Consider the following 26208-nt stretch of genomic DNA (forward strand, 5'->3'; position numbering starts at 1 on the left):
AAGCTCACAACTTCTTTGAATTGCTGTCAAGTTACAGATATAATTCATTTGAAGTTCCATTATTTAGAAAAGTTGTTGAATCTGTTCAACAAGTAGAGAATACCTTCAGTTCAGGCTCCATGCCTCTATGATCTGAGTAATATTTAAAGTAGGCAAATATTATGCCATGCTTCCATTTCCTAGGCAAACTAGCAGATATATGACCTCTGTTCCAGATACTAAAATAGCAACAATTTATAAAAATGATTCTGAGTAAAGTTTATATTTTCAAAAATTAGAAACAAGCCGAAACCAGTTTGGCTCAGTGGGTAGGGCATCGACCTGCAGACTGAAGGGTCCTGGATTCGATTCCGGTCAAGGGCATGTACCTTGGTTGTGGGCACATCCCCAGTGGGGGGGGGGTGCAAGAGGCAGCTGATCAATGTTTCTCTCTCATTGATGTTTCTAACTCTCTATCCCTCTCTCTTCCTCTCTGTAAAAAAATCAATAAAATATATACTTTTTTAAATTAGAAACAAGTCCTAGCCTGTGTGTCTCAGTGGTTGGAGTACTGGCCTGTGTACCAAAGAGTCACAAGTTGATTCCCAATTAAGGGTATGTACCTGGGTTGCAGATGTGATCCCCAGGCCTGGACAGGGCACAGGTAGGAGGCAACCAATCACTGTGTTTCTATCATATCGATGTTTCTCTCTCTGTCTCTCTCTCTTTACCCTATGGCCTCCCTACTTTCCACTCTCTCTAAAAAAATAAAATAAATAAATGTAAAAATTATTTTTGGATAAGGATTAACAACAGCAACAACAAAAGCCAGAAACAAATCACTGAAGTGCATTAAAATTTAAGAGAATTTATTCAAACTGAGTTTTATAAGTCCAGTAATCCAAATATAAATAAGGAAAAAAATATATTTTGATTCCTGGCAAAGGCACAATAGGATTGTTAAGACATAGATGTGATGGTTCATTTCCCTTAAGATTGCTGCATGAAGATGTAAATATTCTGATTTAATCCCAGCCAGTGCTTTGCGTGTATATTTCTGGCACAGGTATAGACTCAAATTTACAGTTCAGACTGAAAGTTAATAAGCTGAACTGCTCTGGTGAAGATAAGACAGAGACCTGGGGATTTTTGCCACTAACCAGCAAAACCTTGAGACAGTTGCATATCCTTCTTAGTCTTAGCATCTTTCTCCATAAAATGAGTACACTATAGGATCACTGGGGATTTTTAGTTTTAAAATCAAATTCTGATCATTTGACTTTTATGAACAGTCTCAGATGTTCAGGTATGCTGTAATCACAGCCAGAAAATCAACCCTTTGTTATGATTAAATCTGTACCTCGAAGAAGATGCAATCCTAATAACCAAAGTTTTAAATGCTGATAAGGTATATGCGTTATTATTTATTTCTGATAGTCTCCCAAGAAGGCATGTTGTCATTCTAATATTCTGAAACTATATTCCATGTTGATTTTAGCAAATTAGCTCTTTGGAAACTAGACCAAAGCAAAATGGTTTGGGAGAAGAGGACGGGGGGTAGAGTGGAAGCTTCAAATTATCTTCTGGTTTCTAGTTCAATGGAAATACCTATTATTTTCAAGAATGGTTTTACTGAACAGTTATAAATCATATTATTATTTAGAAAGGCTTAATGTGGTTAGATTTGTGCAAGCATCAGATCATTGCAAATTGGCTTGATACTTAGATGTCAAAATAATAAAGATGTTAGAGATACTCAATATTAATTCAACTCCTATGCAGGGGCTGTGGCAGGTTTCACCCTGCCTTGTCCAAGCCAGGCAACCTTTACTCTCAAGATATCCCTCCACCCTTCCACACAACCCACACACCCACCTTTGTACATTGCACATCAGTTTCCTAGAGGAGGAGGAGGCTGGAAAGACAGGTTAGAATGTTAAGAGTTCTGCACCAGGAAATTTCAGCATAGAGAGAGCAGACTCCAGTCGCTTCCCCATCACACCTTTCTTCTCCCAGCTCCTTCCGGAGCCATGAGGAGAAGGGGGAGGGGGGAGTTGGCATGCCTGTAAGGCTACAACTCCAAGCTTCATCCACACCCTCTGCAAATAGTTGTTCTTTGAACACTTGTGAGCTTTGGGTTGTACATAAATCCTTATCATTAACCCTTAAGAATGTGAACTTGAGAAAGACATCCATACAGCCACTGAAGTCAGAGAATCCTGGAGTATAACTGTTCTGGGAAAAGGGAGTAGACCCTAAGAGATCGCCTCTACTTGCTGACTCCCCCAGAAGTACTCATTAGTGAACATTAATCCTTTAAAAGTTTATTGGCAGGTACAATAAAGGAAATATATTCACTGAGTTTTAAGGCCCAGTAAAAATAAAATGAATAATATATGTATGTTTTTGGTAGAGTACTCGGCTTTTAGAATTTCTCATATTAAGTTTTATGATAATCATTGTTGCCTTCAACTCAAGAAATACGGTTTTTGTTTTGTTTAGTTTTTTTGTTTCTTTTTTATCTAATAAGAATTTGTTTATTTGCTTTAAATGGCCTAGTTATTTTTTGAAAACTTTATCTGAAGAAAGGAAAAAGAAATTTCGTATTATTTATTCATTATTTCTCATATTACATTTAACATTGTTCCTTACTCATAATAGAATGGTTTACTAAAAAGTTATAAATCATATCAGTATTTAGAAAGGCCTAATGTGGTTATATTTGTGCAAGCATCAGATCATTTCAAATTGGCTTAATATAGACCTTTGGAACTGATAAGAGCTGCCATTTATTAAGCTTATTTCCATTGATTTCAGTTAAAAGTGGTTGAACCAAAATTCTAACCCAATCTGTTTGATTCCTAAATCCATGGTCTCCCCACCACAGTACATGGCTATGATTGTCTTCAGATCAATAACTGAATGTATACTTAAGGATCTATGAACACAGAGTCCTACCAACATCTCCTGACAGTGTTAAAAATTTAAAATTAAAAAATACCTAAGTTACACTCAGACTCTTTCCAGTGTTTAGTAAGTGACTGATTAGTGTGGACTGAAGGTCTAGTCACCATGTGATCTATGAAAGAAATTATAAAGATAAATAATTTATCTTTGAAGATAATACAGTGCTAGACAGGCTATAGAATCTCAGAGGGAAGGCAGGGGAAGATGGGCAGGTGGATGGAAAGACATCAACCAAAGAACTTATATGCATATATGCATAACCCATGAACACAGAAAATAGGGTGGTGAAGGCCTGGAGTAGGGGGTGAGGGGTGGGGAAAAATGGGACATATGTAATACTTTCAACAATAAAGATTTTTTTAAAGAAAGTAATGCATGCTCAGCATAAAAAAATGATAAATATAGTCTTTTATAAAGTAAATCAGCATTATTCATAATCCCATTACCAAAATATCTATTTATTACATGCTTTCATATTCAGGACAGGTTTTTATATAGCTGAACTCTTCAATCTGCCTATTTTAGTCAATATTACAACAGACATTTCTTTACAACCAAAATACTTTGCAAACATTAGTTTAAATATCAGCAGTTTCATGTCATATCAGTGTAACATTATGTAGCTTTTACCCTATTTTGGGGCCTTTATGTTGTTGATTACACTCTACTGAACAACTTTGTGGAAAGGATTTGAAAATCTGAGAGATATTGGGGAAAATAAACAGATTAACTATCCCATTGCAAATTATGCAGGTCTGGGTTTGAAATGTGTGAAAACTGGCTCCAGTAGTACTTATTGCTTTTTTCTGTTTTAACGATTACTAGTATAGACCAGAAGTCTGCTTTGACACTACACATGAATCACTTAAGAATAAAAGTGTTTACTGGGGAAAAACAAGCTTTCAAAGAGACATTAACATGCAGTGTCAGTGTTACTGCAATATTTTGAGTTAAGACAATTTACAAGTCAACCTCAGGCAAGTGATCTCTAATTGGTTTGTAAAGAACTACCTATTATCTGAAATTAGCCCAAACCATTTTTAGTTGTGTGAGTTAGTTTTGTATTTAGAACACAGATATTAGGGTCCCAGTTTATAATTCACAATACTTCGTACTAATTAAAACATTGATCTAACTCCCTCTCTATTCTTACCCTCCATTACATCTTTAAATATTACAATCCAATTTAGCAGTAAATTACAAAAAAAAAAAAAAAAAAAAAAAAAAAAAGCAAGCAGGGAGCAAAAAAGAGCAAAAAGGAGCAATTCTTTCTTTTATATATATATCTTTTTATTGATTTTAGAGAGGAAAGGAAAGGAAGAGAGAAATAGAAAAACATCAATAATGAAAGAGAATCATTGATCAGCTTCCTCCTGCACGGCCCACATTAGGGGTCAAGCCTGCAATCTGGGCATGTAACCTGACCAGGAATTGAACCGTGACTTCCTGGTTTCTAGGTTGATGCTCAACCACTGAACCTCTCTGGCCTGGCAGCAATGCTTTCTTTTAGAAAAAAAATGAATTAAAGAATGGATTGTTTGCTTTTCCTGTGTTCATGTATGTGTTAAAACACAAATAAGCTCTTATAATATTTATTTTCCAGTATATATTATTGTAAAATCTCACATATTGTGTAGTTGCATTCAAATGCATTCTTTTTATTAATTATCAGGCTGTGTGTGAGAGTACCAGAGCTGCTTTCTGTCCCATAAACTCATATCGTCTGCATTCCTACTTCCCTGACATTTGGATCAAACCATCAAACATGCAGATCTAGCCTGGCTGGCATGGCTTAGTTGTTGAGTATCAACGTATGAACCAAGAGGTCATGGTTCAATTCCCAGTCAAGGTGCAAAGGGCAGCTGATCAATGATTCCTCTCATCATTGATCTCTCTCTCTCTCTCTCTCTCTCTCTCTCTCTCTCTCTCTCTCTCTCTCTCTCTCCTCTCTTCCTTTCCAAAATCAATAAAAAACTATTTAGTCTCAGGATTTTCAATGTAGTGGGATAAGAAACCTTGAGTGAGCTGATGTCACTGTTATCTACTCCTATAACAAGTCACTGAAATCAGAAAATTAAGTGAAGCGTCAAACATAATGAGTAAAGCAAGTATTTATTAACTGACACTGAGTCCTCCATTTTACTCTCAGACTGTATCTATTTATCTAATAAATATTTACTGAGCATTGTATGTATCAGATACTTGGAACTGGGAATAAAGCAGAAAAAAAAAAGGAAAATAGGATCTGTGTCTATGTGAAGCCTTCAGTGCAGTAGAGGACTAAAAAAATGTAGAGTTAAAATGAGGTTTATTGGAAGAAAATTACATAAACTGAAAGGTGGTAATAGCATGAACTAATCTAGACTGGGGCATGCAAGGGAAGCCTTGTAGGCAGAAACTGTTTAAGCTAAGGTTTAAAGAGCATTATAAGCCAAGTGAAAAGGGCTGGAGGAGTTTTCAGGCAGGAAGAACTTGCCCAAAGGCCTGCGGAGGAATAGAGAAGAGGCCACTGGGACTAGAGCTGGTGAGGGGTTGGACAGGCACAGATGAAAATGGGGAGGTAAACATGAGAAATCGGGCAGAGAGAACCTTGGATGCCATAGTAGTTTGTTCTTTATCCTTCTAAAAGCAATATAAAACTTTGAATGGTTCAGTGAGAAAACGAGTGAATTAAATTGTTGTCTATGAAGATCACTCTGCTGTGGGAATCTGGGTTGGTGGACAAGGTTGCCTGCAGGAAGTGCAGCCTAAGAAGATATTACAGTAATTCAGGTGATAAAGGATGAGAGCTTGGACTGGAAGCTGACAAAAAGAGTGGGAGAAGTGGACAGGTTTTAAAATATACTCAAGGAGTAAACCCAATGAAGCTTCATGATTTTTTGGAGTGGGATGTTGGGGAAATGTTTCTTTACAATGAGCATCACTGTCTTTCCTGTCCTGGACCCCCATATCAGGCGTTGGGTATGCCATACCCTTAATTTCCCCATCTAGTAGACTTAGCAAAGGATAACTTTGATTGATGGAGCAAAACAATTACAACAGCTAATGAAGATGCAAAATTGGAATGTAAGTTTTATTTTGGACAGTGTTAAGTTTGAGATGCATATGAAGAATTCCAGTGGAGATGTCAAATAGGCAGTTGAACATACAGATCAAAACTCTGAGAGATCTGGCTAGGGACATAATTGTGAATTTTTGAAGCCAAATAAATTAAGAGATTACCTTGGAAACATATAGAATAAAAAGAGAAGAGGATTTAGGACTAAATCTTGAATTATTCAAACATTTTTTATGTAGGTTAGACCAGAGATTTTAAAATTGAATAATGCATACACCCAGAAGTATGTAGATAAGTTTGTGGGACTCACTTGTCAGATCTTTATTTCCTGTCTTTATTTTTATTTGCCCAAGAAGCCTCCTGAAGCTTCATACCAATTCTTCTTTTCCATGTTTCAATTTATAATTGCTCTTCTCCAACTTTATAAATCATAGGCATATGTCTGACCCATTCTCAATCCTACTATGACTGCAATTACTACTTACTATTATTTACTATTTACTAGTAGTACTATCCTATTACTTATCTAGCAGTAATACTTCACTGCTAGGCATAAATAATAATCTGAAATATTGTTGTCCAGGACGAGAAAGCCAGTTATTCTAATGAATGGGTAATTCATCTTTTCTATAAATCATATGGTTTTCCATTCTTTACTCTTAATAAAATTGAAAACCAATCATCATCTAGTTGATTATTAAAATAGTTTCAATCACAGAATTTGAAAGAAATTCAAAATTCTTTTTTCATTCCCATCCACTTGTTTCTATGAACAAGTTTTTTTCAGCATTTACATTTATCTCACAGGATTTGGGGCATATAACTTGGAAGGAATTCAAAATTCTCCTCCCATTTTGATCCACTTGTTTCTGTAAGCAAGTTTTTCAGCATTTACATTTGTAGAGATAAAAAATAGAAATTTGGAATATTGTCTCATTCTAACATTAATTCAGAGTTGTCAATGGAAACATTAACTAATCTGAGAAAGCTCTACTCAACCATTAAAAACACATATCCAATACAATTCTGTTTTTATTATTTTAGAGTTATAAATTGAAATTCATATGTTTATATTATTCTGACCAATTTGTATGGTTAATCATCATCACAATAACCCAGTCCACATGAAAATGTTTAACATTTAGAGTTTCATGTCTTTGGAAGTTTGAAAATAATCCTAGATTGATATTTTTACCCACACTTCTGTTTTATATAAGTGTGTTTCAATGACAGATCCATATAAGAAAGTCTAACATAAAATATATGAGGGAAAGAGTGGAAGTGAAATAAAACATAAGTTCAAGGAAGAAAGAGCAATAATGTAAAATTTCCAACTGCTCAAAAATATGTTAATTTACATTTTAACTTGGTGAGCATAGATTTCAAAGCAGTATATGTTTACATTCCACTATCTACATTTGAAATAAAGATATAACAGCATAAAGTAAAATTTTACAATTCACAATAGGCAGGAAATTATATATTTTGTTATTATTTAAATTTATAATGAAAAAATTAGAGGTCAACAATAAAACATGCAAAACAGAGCAAACGTTGTTTTGCTGTTGTTCTTGCTTTTGGTTTTTAAGTGTGAAAATCAACAGGTTAAAGTGGAACTAAGATGGGGATTTAAAAACAAGCATGCAGAGTGGTAAGAAGAAAAGCAGAAGAGTCACAGAAACCAGGAGAAGAGTGTTTCAGGGAGGAAGGAGCAATTGGCCTTCATGTTGCTGTGCGATCTACTAAGATGAGGACAGAGGACGTTATGTTAACTTTGGCTAAAACCAGCTTACTGACTTTACTGGGAACATTTTCTATATTTGTCTTAGAAGGGCCATTATGAGAGGACTCAAATTAGAATGGGATAAAGGAAGACTGGGAAGAAAGAAATAGAGAGTGTATGAAAACAGCTCTTCTGATAAACTTGATTTGTGAAGAGGAAAGAGACAAGATAGTAGCCAAGCAGAAATGTTATTCCATGGGAAGCTTTTCAAAATATAGGAGATACCAGAGAATGTTTGAATATTCAGAGAATGACACACAGAGAGGCTAGGTTTGAAGATGCAGGATATAAAGAAGATGTAGGACATAAATGATCACGTGAAGTATTTAAGAAAATGTGAAATGATGGGCCTTTGGTATCAGAAGGGGCACTTTCTTCCTTGTAACAGGAAGAGAGGAGAGCACGTGTTTGCATGTAGTTACGTATGCAAGTCTAGCATAAGAAATTGAGAGACTTCCCATCATGTGGTTTCTTTTTCTTCTTTTGGAAGTATGAAACAAATGTATGTTCTGGAACTGGCATAGGAAAGGAAGGGTTTAGCGATTGTCATTGTCGAATGAGGGATAGCAAATAGACCAGGGTGTTTAGAGATCATGAATTTATAGCAACTCCTGACACCCGTGGATTTTCTCCAGCACTTCAGTGTTCAGCTACTCGGGAAAAGGCAATGAGCAAGATGGATGGTTGGGTTCAGTTAGAATTGAGGTTTAGCCAGACAATTGTAATAGGAAGACCAAGTGACAACAGCATAAGCAGGAGTGATAAATGGCAAGAATATGAGACCAGGAGCCATAAAACTAATGTGTAATTTTTATCTCTGTTTCATCAGCTGAATGAATTTAAGGAAGTTACTTGTCTAATCCTCAGATTTTTTATTTGAAATGTAGGGATACCTGCCTGGCATATTTCTAGGCTTTAAGAATAAAACAAAATATTCTTAGACTGTTATATAAACACTGTTCCCAGTGGTTCCTACATTTGTTGCCACAGTAGTCCTGGGAAATGTGTGGTTTCACTTTTGCATCTCATTCTGATCCCCTTTAACTTCTGGAAGCTACTCTTCCCTACTGCCCTACTAATTTGGACCTCCTCTAATTTAAAGATCTTCAGTGAAATTACCTCTCAGAAAGTCCCCTGGCCACCTGTGCTCCAAGATGAAGTCAACATGAACAGTTATACTGTACAGATGAATGACAGATACCAACAGTTTTTCACTTTTGTGTTTCAAAAGAGAAAATTATGAATTCAAATGAATCCCATTTGTGGAAAGCAAATGTGAGCAAATGTGCTCTGTATGGTGTCCTTGATCTTTTTTACTACCATCCCTCCCCAGACCTCTGAATTTTACCTCCACAACTGAGAAAAGTATAAGGGACTATTTCCAAAGACCAGTTCAAACATAAAACAAGGGAGCTCCAGCTGTGGTTATAAAATCAGGAAATGTGTCTCGTGTTCTAAAATGTGTCATGAGTTTTCATCACAAAATTAATTTGAATTTATTTTATGAAACATGATTTAGCCTAGAAAGATATGGGAGTATGGATATTATGAAATCATGTAAACAATAACAGCTGATTATTGTAGTTCAGAAAAGGTCAAGAAACATCATCACTAATCATCCATCCTCGAAAATTAGTATCTCCAGGCAATTTAACATTATCATTGTATAGAGAACTGCTCAGTCTTTGATAATATTAAGTGGTTCTAATCATTATAGGTTTGAATTTAAGGTGGTCTTCAAGCTAGAACTATCAGTATTCAAATTTGGGCAGCAAGATTATAAATACATTTTGTTGACAAATCCAATCCAAGCTAGGGGGACCTATTATTTATTTGTTTATTCATTCATTCATTCATTCATTCATTTTAGCTATTTGTTGAGTGCCTGCTATGACACTGTCCTAGGCATCAAGTATAAAATGGTCAACAAGATAGACAAGGTTCCTGCTCTAAGGAGCTTACTATGTTTTTGTCTGCTGGGCAGAAGATAAACAAATATACAACCTTGCACAAGTAATAAGTGTGCTATGCAGAGAATGAAGCATAGTTATGTAGAGGAGTGGCTGGTGACTACTTCAGAGTGAATGATCAAGGTAGGCTTCTCTGAGGAGGTCATATTTAAGATTAAGGTCTTAATGACAAAAAGGCACTTGTCTAGCAAAAATAAGGAAATGTTCCATATCATTCCCTTTTAAAGCAGAGGAAATAGTAAGTACAAGTTCCCTAAAGCAGGATTGAGTTAGCCACATATTAGAAACAGAAGTAGGGCCAGTGTAGCTGGTGTGAAGGGGCCAAGTGGAAGGTGGGTGAAGATGAGAACACCGGAAGAAGTGAGAGCCAGTAAGACAGATAAGTCAGGTAAGAGGCTTGAATTTCACTTTATGTACTAATAGAGGCCCGGTGCATGAATTTATGCACAGGTGGCAATCAGGGCCAATCAGAGGGGCCAGCCAGTCAGGGGCAGGGACTGCAGGAGGTTGGCTGCCCATGGGAGGCTGGCTATGGGAGCACACTGACCACCAGATGGCAGCTCTTGCATTGAACATCTGCCACCTGGTGGCCAGTACACATCATAGTGACTGGTCGTTCAGTCATTCAGTTGCTTAGGCTTTTAGATGATAGATAGATAGATAGATAGATAGATAGATAGATAGATAGATAGATAGATGATAGATAGATAGATAGGAAGAACATGGGGGCCTTAAGCAAGAGGTGAGTGGCACCATCTGACCTAAATTTTTAAAATTGGGTCTCTGGCTATCATGTAGAGAATGTATTATAGAGGACAGGAACCAGTGTTTCCAGACAGAAGTTATGGTAACTTGAGCTTGGTAGTGTAGTGGGGATGGAGATAAATGGATGGATCAGAATATATTTTGGAGTTAGAAGCAACCAATCTTGCTGATGGATTAGAGATGGAGGATGAGGGAAGGAATATGGAAAACAGAGTGGATGTGGTGCCTTATTGTGTGAGAAGCTGTGCCAGACTCTGGCAATAAAAAAGGGAAAATTAGAGGCCAGCCGACATGGCTCACTGGTTGAGTGTCAACCTATGAACCAGAAGGTCACGGTTTGAGGCAGCTGATCAATGATTCTGTCTCATCATCTATGTTTCTCTCTCTCTCCCTCTTTCTTCCCCTTTGGAATCAATATTTTTTTAAAAAGGGGGGGGCGGGATTAGCAAAAAGATTTTATTTTTAGAACTTATGTTCTCATGGGAAGGACAATAAATTAAAAAAACAAATGAATTAAGTTATTGAACTGTACAAATGCTAAAATATGATTTCCTATAACAACCAATGAATTTACTCAGCATGAGATTTAATATTTACTATTGTAAAATGCTGAACATTTTTTCTTAAATATTTCTACATGTCAGAAACTGCCTACATCACTTGCCATCAAATAATATGTACTTGCTCTGCATAAGTACTAGTGTACAGGATGTCAGTTGGCTCATAAGGTATTTCCTGCTTCCTATGGGGGGACATTAAGGCACAACTTTTTTATTCATAAATGAGGAACAATACAAAATAAGGGACACTATTACAAGCAGTTTGCCATATGGTACACTTGAATTCTTGATTATGGTTCAATTCAGCTCCAATAATTAATCATGTAAGTAATTTATAAAACCTTGAAATTAAAATAAAATCTAAATGTTTAAATATGCATTTAAGCTAAAACAAGTCTCCTATGTAAATGATAAAGTCTTCTGAAATGTAATTCAATTTGGGGTCTTCTAACTCTTCTCCTCCCAAGCCTCTACATCAGGGGATGTTGGTTTGTTCCTCATTCACCACTGTGTCCTCAGTGCCTACATCATACCTGGCTCTGTATAGCAGATGCTCAATAAATATAGGTTGAATGTTCATGTGAGTGTGTTAGATATATCTTTCAACTGACATTTGAAGTCTGATCATTGGTGATCAATTGCTTTTGTTTGGACCCTGTCCTCTCATTGGAATTCTTATTTATTTATTCTTAATTTTAAATCATTTTTTTTATTTTTCATTAGAGTTGATATACAACACAATATTAGTCTGAGGTGTCCAACCCCATAATTTATACAACTTAGGAAATGATCACTGCAATAAATCCAGGACCCATCTGACACCATATAGTTATTATAATATTATTGACTATATTCCCTATGCTGTACTTCGCATCCCCATTACTGTTCTGTGATTACCAATTTGAACTTCTCCATTTCTCTACCTTTTTCACTTATCCCAGCAACTATCCTCTTATCTGGCAGCCATCAAAATGTTTTCTGTATCCATGAGTCAGTTTCTGTCTTGCTTATTTGTTTATTTTGTTTTTTTAAATTCCATACATAAGTGAAATCGTCTGTCATTTGTCTTTTTCTATATGATTTATTTCACTTAGTACCATACCCTCTAGGTTCATATATGTTGTTGCAGAAGGCAAGATTTCATTCTTTTTTATACCTGAGTCATATCCTATTGTATATTTACACCACTCTTCTTTACCCATTCATCTATTGATGTATATTTAGATTGCTTTCATATCTTGACTATTGTAAAAAAGAATGCTGCAATGTCTGTATAAATGCATATGTCTTCTCAATTTAGTGTTTTGGGTTTCTTTGGATAAATACCCAGAAATGAAATTGCTGGGTACTTCTTTGTTTCTTATTATAACCTTTGTTTTAAAGTCTATTTTGGCTGGTATACATACGCATTGCTATCTTTGCTTTTTAAATTTTTTATTTATATTTTCATAAAATAGATTTTTTTATCTCTTTACTTTCAGTCTCGATGTATCTTTTAATCTGAAGTGAGTCTCCTGTAGGTGGCATATGTAAGGGTGTTGTTGTGTTTTTTTTGTTGTTGTTGTTGTTGTTTTGTTATCCATTCAGCCACCATATGCCTTTTGATTGGAACATTTAATCCATTTTCACTTAAAGTCATTGATGATAAATATATATTTGTCATTTTATTATTCAGATTTTATCTTTTTTCTATTCTTTTTCTTAAAGAAGACCCTTTAACATTCTTGTAATACTGCTTTGGTGGTGTTGAAATTCTTGAGTTTTTTCTTGTCTGGGAAGCTCTTTATCTGTCCTTTGGTTTTGAGTGATAGCTTGGCTAGGTAGATTCTTGGTAGCTAGCTTGGCTGTAGGGTTTTGCTTTTCAACACATGGAATATTTCTTGCCAATACCTTCTGGCCTGCAGAGTTTCTGATGAAAAGTCGGCTGACAGTTTTATAGAGGCTCTCGTGTGGATAATAACTGCTTTCCTCTTGCTACTTTTAAGGTTATCTCTTTGTCTTTAACCCTTGCCATTTTAATTTTTATGTGCCTTGGTGTGGGCCTCTTTGGCTTCATCTTTTATGGGCCTCACTGTGCTTCCTGGACTTATATGTCCATTTCCTTTACCACATTAGGGGAATTTTCACTCATTAATTTTTCAAATAGGTTTTCAATTTCTTGCTCTCTCTCTCTTCTTCCAGCACCCCCAATACACACATGTTGGCACACTTGAAATTGTTCTAGAGGCTCCTTACACTATCCTCAGTTGTTTTATTCTTTATTTTTGCTGTTCTGATTGGGTGTTTTTTGCTTCCTTATCTTCCAAATTGCTGTTTGATCCTCCACTTCATCTGCTCTACTGTTGTTTGCCTGTATTCTTCATTTAAGTTAATGTATTCTTTTTTTCTGACCAGTTCTTCTTTACGTTTTCTAGTTCTATTTTTATGTTTCTTATCTCTTAGTTGATGTTCTTACTAAGTTCATGTACTCTTCCCCTGAGTTCAGTAAGCATCCTTATAACCAGAATTTTTGAACTATGGATCTGGTAGTTTGCTTGTCTCCATTTTATTTAGTTCTTTTTTTGAAGCTTTTTTTTCTGTTCTTTTATTTGGGACATGTTTCTTTATCTCCTCATTTTGGCTGCCTCCCTGTGTTTGTTTCTATGTATTAGATTGAGCTAATACATCTCCTGATCTTGGTAGAATGGCCTTGTATAATAGATGTCCCAGTGGCATAGCCTCCCTGATTACCAAAGCTGGCAGTTCCAGATGTGAGCTGTGTGCACCCTCCTGTTGTAGCTGAGCCTTGGGTGCTGTTGATACATCAATGGAAGGGGTTTATTACCAAGCTGATCAGCTGAGAGGACTGGCCACAACCACTGTTGGGCATTGGCTGTGAGGGGCCCACCCCACAAAACAGAACTCATGCACTGGGGCTCTGGCTCCCACTGAGTCCACCCCTTGAGTGTGTCATTCATGGAAGAGTTTGGCTGTGCTTTGCTGTGGTCTGAATCTGTCCCCACTGTGTGTTGGATCTGGGGCCTACCAGGTGGTTCAAGCCAAAGCCATATGCAGCTATTTTCTTCCTAATGCCAGGGGAATGAGATACAAAACAACCTACAGATGGCTGCTTCTTGTGCTGGGCTTGGAGTTGCCTGGGAGAGGCCAGCTGTGAACCCAAGCTGGCTGCAGCCTAGCAACAGATATGATGCACTTGGAGGCTAGATGCTGCTGCCTGTTTGGCTTTGTGGACCTCTGAGAGATTTCAGGAAAAGTCTGCAACATGAGCCAACATAGACTGTATGGAAAATCTACTTATGCAAGTTGGGTGGCATGAGCTCTCACCACAGCAGTGCTAACAGTGTTAGCCAGGTTGATGGAGACTCAGATATGGTACCTTCCATCTCTGTTGGAGAGGGCCCAGCAAAGAAACAATGGCCTCTGCCAGCACCTCCATCTGGGAGAAAGTTGGCCCTCTAACCCTTGTCAGATACCAGATAATCCAGTTCCTCCCTGAATGTCCAAGACACCCCCACCCCACAACTGCCACCTTAACACTAGAGCTCAGAGTAAGTTAGTCTGAGAAATGTAATATGTGACCCCTGTAAGAGGAATGCGTGAAACTTTAGCAGCCTTCCATCTCACTCAGCCACAATCCCAGCATTTCTCTTCCCAGCATTGGAAATCTGGGCTGGAGGGCTGGTGTGAGGCCAGGACCCCTGTCTTTTCAGGGAGGACACCCCCAGCTGAAATATTCATCCTGATGTTTAACTGCCACACATGGTTGTGGCACCTGCCCATTCTGCATCTCCACTATTTCCTACCAATCTCACAGTGGCTTCTTCTTTATATCTTTACCTATAGGACTTCTGCTTAGCTAGATTTCAGGCACTTCTGAATGGTTGTTCTATAGTTTAATTGTAAATTTGATGTAGTTGTGGGAGGTTGAAAAATTGCATTTACCTACACAGCCATCTTGACCAGAAGCCTCTCGTTATCATTGTTAATACAAATATGCCTGGCAATTATAGCCTGTTTCTTAGAGTGATTAACTTTGAATTTATTATATTTATAGCAGGATAAATGAGATGACATGAGAAAATACACATTCTCATGGGGGGAAAATCACTAGGAAGGATAAGGAAAAGACATGGATACTGGCAGTGAAGATATCATAAACTAACTTTCCCACTTGTAAAATTAATTTATTTTTCAAACATATTCAGTGCCAACTCTGTGCCTGGCACCATGGTAGCCACTGAAGACACAAAAAATGAATAAGATAGAATTTCTCAGCTTAAGTGACTCGCTCTTTATAGTTAGAGATAAACATTTAAACAAAATGTTTCCTCCTATTCCACACTCATACATTCAACCCATTAACATATCAAGTAAATTATTATTAGGCCCCTCCTCTGTCCCTTTCTCTCTATTTTGATTCCCACTGCCACTAGTCTAATCCAGGCTACCATACCTTTTATCACAATTATATAATGGCCTCTATTAACAATATTTTGCCCTTAATCCACCACAAAAATCTAATTCAGCCTCCATATTTCCACATTCTACCTAGAGAGCTCTTTCTAAAACATTTAAGCATTATAATTACTGCTTGTTACTTTTAAATTTAAATTCAATTTCTTAACATTCCTTCAAGACTGGAACTCTGGTCCTTATCTTACCAGCCACAAAGCTATCCCTGGGTCAACTCTCCCTCTCTTATTCTGCTGGTTAACTTATTTTTGGCCTTCAGATCTCAGCTACCTCAGTTGCCTGAGGAGGTATTCCTTGGCTTCCATAACCTAGATAAGGTTCTTCCATTTTATGCTTCTGCAAAAGCCTATGTTTCTCTTGCACTTATCACGCTGAATTTTAATTTTTTGTTTTTCTATCCTACTGTTAAACTGCATAGTGACTTCAGAATAAGCATTAGTCTTTAAAAAATTGGTAAGGAATCATAAAAATGTGAGATCTAGATGTGGCTATTTCAGAGAGAGGAAGTGGCCTGGATCTTGAGCCTGCATGATGTTTAGAGAAACTGTGATTTTATAGCAAGAGACAGGACTGTGGTGATGAAGAGCAACCAGATTGTAGAGGATTTATGTGTTATGTGAAGGTCTTTGAGTTTTATTAAAAAACAGGTAGGCCCTATCTATATTCCACAGAGCCCTGTGAGCATTGGACTGTAGGACCACAGGAAGGCTTTATGTGAATTAGAAAATGATACCTACTTCAGGAGACACAGGTCAGCAGCAGGACAGTTGACTTGGAGAAAGGGCCTGCCCTGGGTTTCTTTCAGTGTTTACTGCCCCCTGCTCATTCATCTATGGTACCTGGACTCTGAATTCCTCAGGGCCCTCAGAGGGATCACCTATGAGGGCTTTCCAAAGACTGTGCTCTTATTCCCTTTTCTCACCACTGCAGAGATCACAGAACCTTTGTCTTTGTTCTATATAAACAATTATAAGTATATATTATATGGCTTCTGGATAAGATTTGAAGAAAGAGCTTCTTTGTTGAGATATTAAAGGTGTTTGAAAATCCACTGTAGGAAATGGAGAGCAGTTGAAGGCTATTAAATGGGAATAAAGCAATCAGGTATACAGGGTATCCCCCAAAATGTATACACACTTTAACAGCTCAATGTTTAAAATGAAGTATATTTTAATAAAAATTTCCTTTATAATTATTATAAGTGTGTGCATACATTTTTGGGACACCCTATGTATTTCAGTTACACCGTTTTGGCAATAACTGGAAGATGAATAATAAATAAGGGGCAAAATTAGAGGCAAAAAGACTAGTTACAAATTTTCTCCCAGAATCTAGATGATTAACAATAAGGGTCAGATCTTAAATAGGATAAGTGGGGATAGAGAAAAACTCTAAATCTTAAAATATAACAGATTGGATGTGTGGCTGAGAGAGGAGAACTCTCTATTTTTGTTGATGGAATGATTTACCTTGATACAAAATAAAAATGAAGTAAAGAGTGCTCATTGGAGTGGAGATAAAGATAATTTGGCTCCATGCTCCATTTGAAGAGCACTCCAGACTTCCAAGGAGAGATAGATAGTGACCAGGCTGACCTTGTACTCAGATTTACAGGACACCAAAGCTTGAAGAGAATTTCAAAATCATTAAGCTCAAACACAGAGATGGAGAAAAAAAGCTCAATTGAATGGAAAGTGGAAAAACCAAGATTAGATTTCACATCTGGTTTATAACTCAGTATTCTTGGAAGAACCAAGATTAGAATTCACATCTGGTTTATAACTCAGTATTCTTCCCATCATACCATGCTCAACTTTACACTGAAATATTCATTAATATTATCAAATCAAATCAAAGTAGAATAAGAAAATGTACATCTAGGAATTTTATATATGGTGATCCATATAAATGTATGGGATTAGAATAGATTTGAGTATAAAAATGGGAAATCAAATTCAGCATTTTAAAATGTATTGCTTACTGTGTAGTACTCACTTTTAGATTCTGCAGGGGTACCAAATGATATATCACATCTTCTTTACCTATACACCCATTAATTGCCACTTAGGTTATTTCCATATCTTGGCTATTGTAAGTAATTCTGCAATGAACATAAGGTTGTATATATATATTTTTAAATTAGTGTACTATATCCTTTGGATAAATATACAGAATTGGAATTGCTGGATCATATGGTAGTTCTATTTTTAATTTTTAAAAAATCTATAGTGGTTTCCAATTTATGAGACTCTGTTTGTTTGTACTTCAGGATTTATGGACAATAATAACTTGAGTGATGAGGAAATATTTTATGAGGCTATGGAGTGTGCCCTGAGCTTGAATAGGGTCGATTCGGGGAGAGCATTTGGGAGGCAAAAAACACCATAAAATACAATGGAGAGGAAGGAATGAGCTCATTATGTTCTCAGACAGTGAGGTTGTAGATTGGCTGGTGCAGAGATTTGAGAGGTATAAAAAGAGGCCAGATTTAGAGGCCCTTCAATGATGCTTATTTACTAGTATTCTTACATAACTACTGTGTGCAAGACACTAAGAACACAAAGATAAATTAAACACAGCTTTTGTTTTATATAGGCTAAGTAACCCTTGATGAATTTTGAGGGAAAAGGAAATGACATTAGGGTGGCTATAGAAAGTTTGCAGATGATGGTAAGGTTGCTTTACGAAGTTGAAGCTGACCTGGGGTCATGTGTCAGAATGAAATGGATAGGCAGGGACTAGTTAACTTGGCATCAGGAAAACTAACTGGAAAGCTATTTCAGTAATCCATTTGGGAGAACCAGAGCCTTATTTCATGAAAGTTGACATGCATTCCCATCTATGCACAGAGTATTGGACTAGTGGGCTAAGTGATTTCCAGTCTTATTGCCTCTTTCCCATGTTACCTTCACTAATTTACCTGGCTTGAGATGTGTTACTGGCCTCTCTGCTTTTCTGGCAAAGTGTCAAAAGACCAATTACCAATGCTGAAATAGTTTCTTCCCCCCTTGTGGAAAGCTGTGATCTTTCCCAGATGACAGCTGCAGAGAGTCCTACGAGCATTTAATATAAGGGAAATGAGGTGGTAAATGAAAAGAGAAAAACAGTATATTCACTTTAGGAGATGGCTTCTATGGATCATAAACCTGAGTAACTCTCACCCAGAATTTAGAGACAAGAGCAGAAGCCCTATTTTTTAAATGTAGAATGAAGTAGCTATCAATTGGTCTTTGCTGAAGGAAAAGAGCCTCAGATATGAAATGAGTACTGGAAAATGGCTCGCATATTCATAGTCTCACATGGTATGACAGCTGCAGTCTCTCGGTCCAGATTCCCTTAGAGACTTCATTCCAAATAATGAAAAGCTGCAGCGTTGAAGGGAATGGGTCCAGAGGCAGAGCTTGGGACTTTTGTCATAATCAGTTAGGTCTACATAAGACTGAATACTAGTACACCTGTTCATTTTTAAATGAACTACACATGAACCAAATAGTGTGACCCCTGCCGAAAACAGTATGGCTCAGTGGATAGAGCATCGGCCTGCAGACTGAAAGGTCCCAGGTTCTATTCCGGTCAAGGGCATGTACCTTGGTTCTGGGCACATTCCCAGTGGTGGGTGCACAGGAGGCAGCTGATTGATGATTCTCTTTCATCGATGTTTCTAACTCTCTATCCCTCTCTCTTCCTCTCTGTAAAAAAATCAATAAAATATATATATTTTTAAATGTAATTAAAAAAAATAGTGTTGCCCTTCAAAATCCAGAGCAATAGTTTTCAGAGTAATAGACCCCCAACCAGCATCACCTAGAAGCTTGTTAGAAATATGTATTCCCCTGTTCTGCTCCAGACTCTCTAGGGATGGAGCCCAGCAATGTGTAATTTAATAAGCCCTCCAAGTACCTCCAATGCACTCTGAAGTTTGAGAATCATTGATCTAGATTTTGTTGCTTGGCTTTGCTTTTCTGCTTTCCAGTATGATCTTTGACCCTGCTGATAGTCCCAAAATTATTATTTTTAATAGCTTATTGATTTTTAGAGAAAGAGGAAGGGAGAGGGAGAGAAACATCAATTGAGAGCACAGCATCAATTGGCTGCCTCCTGCACTCCCCCCACTAGGGATGGAGCCCTCAATCTGGGCATGTGCCCTTGACTGGGAATCAAACTGGCAACACATTGGTGCATGGGATGATGCCCAACCAATTGAGCCACACTGGCCATGGTCCAAAATTATCTTTACTAAACCAGAGAGGTGTGGAAGGTACAGTGCAAGAACTTTAAGATTACCACTTACTATCATTATAGGCTTCATTAAGCTTTAGTTCCTATTGAAGAAATAAGGAAGCAATATCTACCTTTTAATGACTCTGCTCAGATTAGAAGATATATACATAATATACAATGCAAATACCTCCCACTATGTGACAAGCATTATGCCATTTGAATAAACCTATTTGATTAAGTAAGCTCAGATGGATCTTCATTACTTGGCAAAAAAAAAAAAAAAAAAGCAAAAAACAAAACAAAAAAAACAGAGCACTTTACATCTGCTATATCCCTTATCTCATTCCTATTTTCCTTTTAATACTTAATTCAAAATTTATTTTGTCTTTTTGCGAAGTCATCCCTGGCTCACTTGTCTAGTCCAGTGTCTCTCCAGTAGGTAGCCAATGCAGAATATTAATAGGATTACTAGACTTAGCAAATTAAAATGTAGGACACCCAGCTAGTTAAATTTGGATTTCATATAAAAACAATAATAATTATTAAAATAAATATTTTAATGGAAGTATATTTAAGACCATATTTGGAAATACTTATACTAAAAATTACTTGTGTTCAGCTGTTGGACTATATTTATAAAAATACTAGAGGCCCAGTGCATGAAATTTGTGCACAGGGTTGGGGGAGGGAGTCCCTCAGCCTGGCTTGCATCCTCTCGCAATCTGGGAACCCCCAAGGGATGTCCTATTGCCGGTTTAGGCCTGATCCTGCAAGGATCCTGTGGCAGTCAGACATCCCTCTCACAATCAGGGACTTCTGGCTCCTAACTGCTCACCTGTCTGCCTGCCTGATCACCCCTAACCACCTCTGCCCTGACCCTGCTGCTGTGGCTTCATCCAAAAGGATGCGCAGAATGACATCTGGAAGATTGTTCCACTGCCAGGTCTAATTAGCATATTATGCTTTTATTATTATAGATTATTATAGATTATATTTATGAAAGCACTGAACTCTGCTTTTTTTAAAAAAATGATTTTAGAGAGTGGAAGAGAGAGAGATGAATCAGTTGCCTCCTGAATGTGCCCTGAGATTGAATCTGCAATCTGGGTATGTGTCCTGAACCAGAATTGAACCTTTTGATGTACAGGATGATGTTCCAATCAACTGAGCTATACTGGCCAATGCTAAACTATGCTTATTATACTGAACTATGGGTCTTTGGTTTATTCAAATGGCATAATGCTTGTCACATAGTGGGAGGTATTTGCATTGTGTACTATGTATATATCTTTTAGTCTGAGCAGAAACATTAAAAGGTAGATATTGCTTCCTTATTTCTTCAATAGGAACTAAAGCTTAATGAGGCCTATGATGATAGTAAGTGGTAACTTTAGACTTATTCTTCATTCATTTAACAAATATTTGCTAAGGCATAGATGTCCCAAACAAATTTTGGCACTGTGTGGAAGAATGAACTGGGAAATGAAAGAAGAGTAAGCATCTAACCATGTTCATTTCACCCTGGCCACGGAATGGAGAATGAATTGAAAGGTGACAAGAGAGAATGTTGGGGAGAGCAATCAGGAGGCTGTGGAAGTAATCCAGGTGAGAAAGGACATTGACTTCAGCCACTAGGTTGCTAGCAGTGAAGACAAATCCTGGATGGATTGCAGATATACTTTGCAGGTAGAGCCTAATGTGTGGTGGTGGTGGGAGAGAATAGTCAAGCAAGAGTCACCCCAATTTTTCACGCTGAGCAACACAGTAAGTAGATGGAGATGGGGAATACTAGAAAGGATACGCAGAGGCAGAGAAAAAATCTTTTTAGTCTCAGCTACATACTCTTAAGCATTACTTATATTAACAATAATTGTTATCATGGATATGAAAGAGATCTGAAGTTCCATAAAATACCTGGAAAGCTTTATGGAAAAATCAAGTTATTTTTTCCCCTGAGAAAATATCAGAAATGAAAGTTTAATGTGGATTTTATCATAATTCTTAGCTTTCAAAGTAAGTATCTAGGGCAAGAATTGTCTGAGATTCTTTTTTAATTTTGTGAAAGCTGAACTTCAACATCTATAATATTATGAGATGAATTTGAAAAAACAATAAACAAATAATAAACAAAAAATAGAAGGTAATTTGCCAGAAAACTAATAAACTTATAGGTCTATTTTAGATGACGGATATGTGTGTGTGTGTGTGTGCTTCTTTCTACATAGTTTTATTTCTCAGATTTTCTAAAAAGTGAAGAAAAATGAATTTATAAAGTCACATTTGTTATGTCTCTGTGTTAACAGAGAATTGCATAGTTGGAACTTCTCTGATGCTAGTGGGAGTAGGGTTCTTATATCTTGAGAAAAAGAATTATCTAAGACTCGCACAGAGAATGAGTGATTTTTATTTGCATATATCCCTTGGTTTCCAAAGTCCTCTTTCCCTTAAATCAGTCCTGGAAAAGGTGCAGCTGGGGTTACAACAGAGCTGGAAACAAAGCCAGTGTCCAGAGTTTCCGTTCCATGGTGGAGCTGAATCTGGCAGAGCATGAGGCTAATTGTAATCCATTGATCCATGGTATGTGGGGTCCACATGGCTGTAGGCCATATGAGCAAATGCAGGGGAGCACGCCCCCTACAGGGAGAGGTTTAGGACCAGAAAGGGCCAGGTGGGCCAAGAGAGCAAACTCCCTTTGTTTTGGAGTTTAAATATCAAATCTTCCATGCTTAAAGGAGCCAGGCCTATTGTGGCCAGTAGTTTGTTTCCAGATGTGATTGACATGAAAGCACCATCCCACTTCACCCAGACCTTACTGAGCATGTGTCTACTGTCCACTCTCTTCCCCCAGCAATCTGCAAGGAACAGATCTGGAGAGTATTAAACTGCAACTTTCTGGTAAAGTTGTACAAATGGCTTTCCTATATTATCTAACCTCCCCTTTGCTCCTTTCCTGCTATTAATTAATAGCTGAGTTATTTACAAAGGTATCCTATAAAGTCCATAGTAGTTCAGTCTGTAACCCTCAGTCCAACCAATTAAAGCCAATCAAATTATGATGTAAATGGCAAAGACCTTAAAACATGTGTCCTTCCAACTACACCATTCCTGATGCTAAACTAGTCAGAGTGGACTGGAGTTTAAGATGGAACTTGACTAGCCAATGTGGGGAAGCTAGGAAAACTCAGGAGTTTACGGTGTGTGTGTCTGTATTTTAATTTCCTTTATTGAAATATTCTTTCCAAATTTAAGCATTTAAAAATTGCTGATAGCCTTTGCTCCCCCACTTCATAAGGTTAGAAGGTCATAATGATATTCTTTGAAACATCTCCTGGACACTTCTGACCTTTGCATTTTTCCTTTCTTTCAGGGTCAATGACTGTATCTTGCGGGTGAATGAGGTGGATGTGTCAGAGGTTTCCCACAGTAAAGCGGTGGAGGCCCTCAAAGAGGCAGGGTCTATTGTTCGGCTGTATGTGCGCAGGAGGCGACCCATTCTGGAGACTGTTGTGGAAATCAAACTGTTCAAAGGACCTAAAGGTAATAAAACCATAAATGACTCATAGTAGGACACCAGTGACACACCATTTTGTTAAAGTTTGTACTATAACCCATCTATGAAGTACTCTCTTCTTTTATCCTCCAATATTCAGTGTATAACAAGAGATCTGCAATTGTGGTTATTATAAATGGTTATCAAAACTCTAAATCTGAACTCAAACAAGGAAAGAATACATTTATGAAAGAATGTCCTTAAAAACAATAATAACAACAAACATTTATATTTTTTTCTATAAATTTTACATCCTAGTGGATCATCATGACTTCTCTGGCATATTAATATTCCCTAATTTTTCAGATATTTGGAAAAATAGTAGCAATGATAATAATAATTGAAATAGTTTATCCAGAAATAACAATGATATTTTTATAACACTTATGGGTTTGTTTTGATTTTGTAATCTGTTATCCCCAAATACTAAATAACATTTTATATTTGCAATAGTCAAAATAAGTTAAAATGTATTTTTTAAAATATTCAAAAAAATTACCTCTCTTGAGGTAATTGCAGTTACCCTGGGAAAATCACATAAACAGTGAGATGAATAATTGTTTTAATTTTTAGGAATAGCCCTCTAAGCTCTGCTTTTCAGAATGATGACATTTAATATTAGCTTAACAGTATTTTACATATTTTAGAAAAATCTAATAACTGGCTTAAATGTTTTAAATATTTTAGAAGAGTATGAGTTGATAGTTACTATAATATTTTAGTAAATGGCTTCTCTTTCCTTTAAAATCTATTTTATCTCTAATGCAATATGCTATTGAAAATAATAGCTATACCACCTTCTCTGGGAGGCTGTAGTGGATGGGATTTAAGATATCAGAGAGCCAAACATAACTAAATTAAAAGCCTAGTTCTTTCACTTAATATCAGATTGACATTGATTGGACCAATCTCCTCATTACCAAATAGATATCATATTGGTAGAGCTGTCCCATGGTGTATATGAGAATTAAGTACTTAACTAATATCTGACATGTGATAAGCACTAGAGCTCGCTGGTTAAAAGTGCAGACTCCAGGGCCAAAAACTAGGTATGAACCCAAGGCCTTGTTAAACTAAAAATTAAAGGCCAAAGTAAGAGGGAATAAGTGTTCATTTTACATAAAAAAGTATTGTACTTCTAGAAGCACTGATTCAGACAGAAACCCAAATAGCATTTCAATTATGAGGTGAAGGCAGGGGTATTTATGAGAAAGTAAAGGGAAATAATTACATAAACAGAAGGAAGGAATTTCTATTGGTGCTAATTATTTAGGGATGGAATTTCTATGCATACAAATAAGCTGGTTTATTTTATAACTATTCAAGGTTGTGCTAATTCTAAAGAATGTCCTTAATTTGTCCTTAATTCTAATCAAAATGTCTGGTTTTTCTTTTATTCGCTTTACAAACAGTTGTTTGGAATATAAGGCTGGATTGGCCCAATCCCCAGGTTATTTTTCCCATTTCAAACATTCCAACAGTTTGAGGTGTTAAGACCAGCAAGGCAGTTCTCTGGGATGGTAACTTTGACTCCATTTTGAAATGTCTCCATTTATATCATTTTTCACATTTTGCAGCTTACTATTCTTTGACCTTGGGCAAATTGCTTAAAATTTCTGAGCTTTAATTTTTCTCTCCAAGAAAATGTGAATAGTAACAGTGCTTGCCCCTAGAGATGTTCTGAGGATTAGAGGAGTCAATTCACATAGTGGCACAAAATGACTTCTCAATAGATATTAGCTACATTTTCACGTTATTTGTAGTATTCATTGCTACATATTTTTTGGCCTTCATAACAATTATTTGTCAGTATAATGAAAATACTCAAATTATTCATGGGGTAAATTAATATGCATTAAAACCCCAGAATTAAATCTGAAAAAGAAGTAAAAGAAGTCATACCACAGTGTCTGCTGGTATGAAAGAAAGGACTTTCTTTCCTACATGCTTACTAAACCAGATTTGCAAGGAATTCTAAAGCAGAACAAAATGAGCATCACACTATTTCTATTAAAAAGGTATAATTAATATATATATATATATATATATATATATATATATATATATATATATATGGCTAATGTGCTAAGTGTCCCTCCAACTGTTTGACCAGTTGCTATGATGCACATTGACCTCCAAAGGGCAGACACTCAACACAGGAGCTTCCATGACACACACTGGCCATTTAAAAAGAAACGGCACTGAGGACCTGGTGCCAACAAAGCAACATTTGGCTTCCCCAAAGTGGAACACAGGCCCACCACCAGCCCAGAGAAACAGCCCACCAAATCACAGCCAATGCTGCTGAGACCCCAAAATGCAGCCCACAGCCCAGCCCAGAAATGGTTGCTGTGGGTGCCAAGTAATGACAGCATGTAACAAAGCCCAGCTTCCTCTCCCTAGCGACTAGCCTCCTTAGATTTTTTTTTTCAGCCTAAGAACACAACTTGCTTTATAGCTAGTGCAAACATTTTACACTTTAACCAATATCTGTGAAGTGTTTCCCATGCCTCATCTCATTTGATCCTCACAGAAGTCCTGGGGTAGGTAGATAGGAGACCCGGAAGAATCCTATTTTCATTAGCCAGAAAAAGGAAATTTAGAAAGCTTAGAAACTTAACCCAACTAAAAAGAAGTAAGAAACGATGGACCTTTAAAATGACTTCAGGTTTTCTCACTGCACAGAATATAGTCAAACACTGCTGCAGTTAAATATTTTATCCTTTGTTCTCCCTGTGTGATCTATAATATAATAATCTGTTTTGTGTTGATGTTTACTTCTGGGTTGCTGACAATTACCTGAAAAAGAAGTTGGGGTGCTTCACTGGGCTGGAAAAATGTATAGCTACATCAGAAAGTCTAATTAAGCAAGATATATATAT

The 26208-nt window shown here is 36.8% G+C and overlaps 1 protein-coding gene across 18 annotated transcripts in view; it reads left to right on the top strand.

The window, feature by feature from the left end:
- The window catches only part of LOC311628225 (disks large homolog 2), a gene marked incomplete at its 3' end in the record, with an annotated part of 1110130 nt that overhangs the window by 585631 nt on the left and 498291 nt on the right, over positions 1-26208 (top strand). For all 18 annotated transcript variants that reach the window (XM_084895257.1, XM_084895256.1, XM_084895260.1 and 15 more), the window contains one exon: positions 23144-23313. In XM_084895257.1, the coding sequence (XP_084751383.1) occupies positions 23144-23313 (170 nt within the window). The remainder of the gene's footprint in view (positions 1-23143; positions 23314-26208) is intronic.

The sequence above is a fragment of the Pipistrellus hanaki genome (genome assembly GCF_964339955.1).
Source record: "Pipistrellus hanaki genome assembly, chromosome: 9".
Classification (NCBI taxonomy): Eukaryota; Metazoa; Chordata; class Mammalia; order Chiroptera; family Vespertilionidae; genus Pipistrellus; species Pipistrellus hanaki.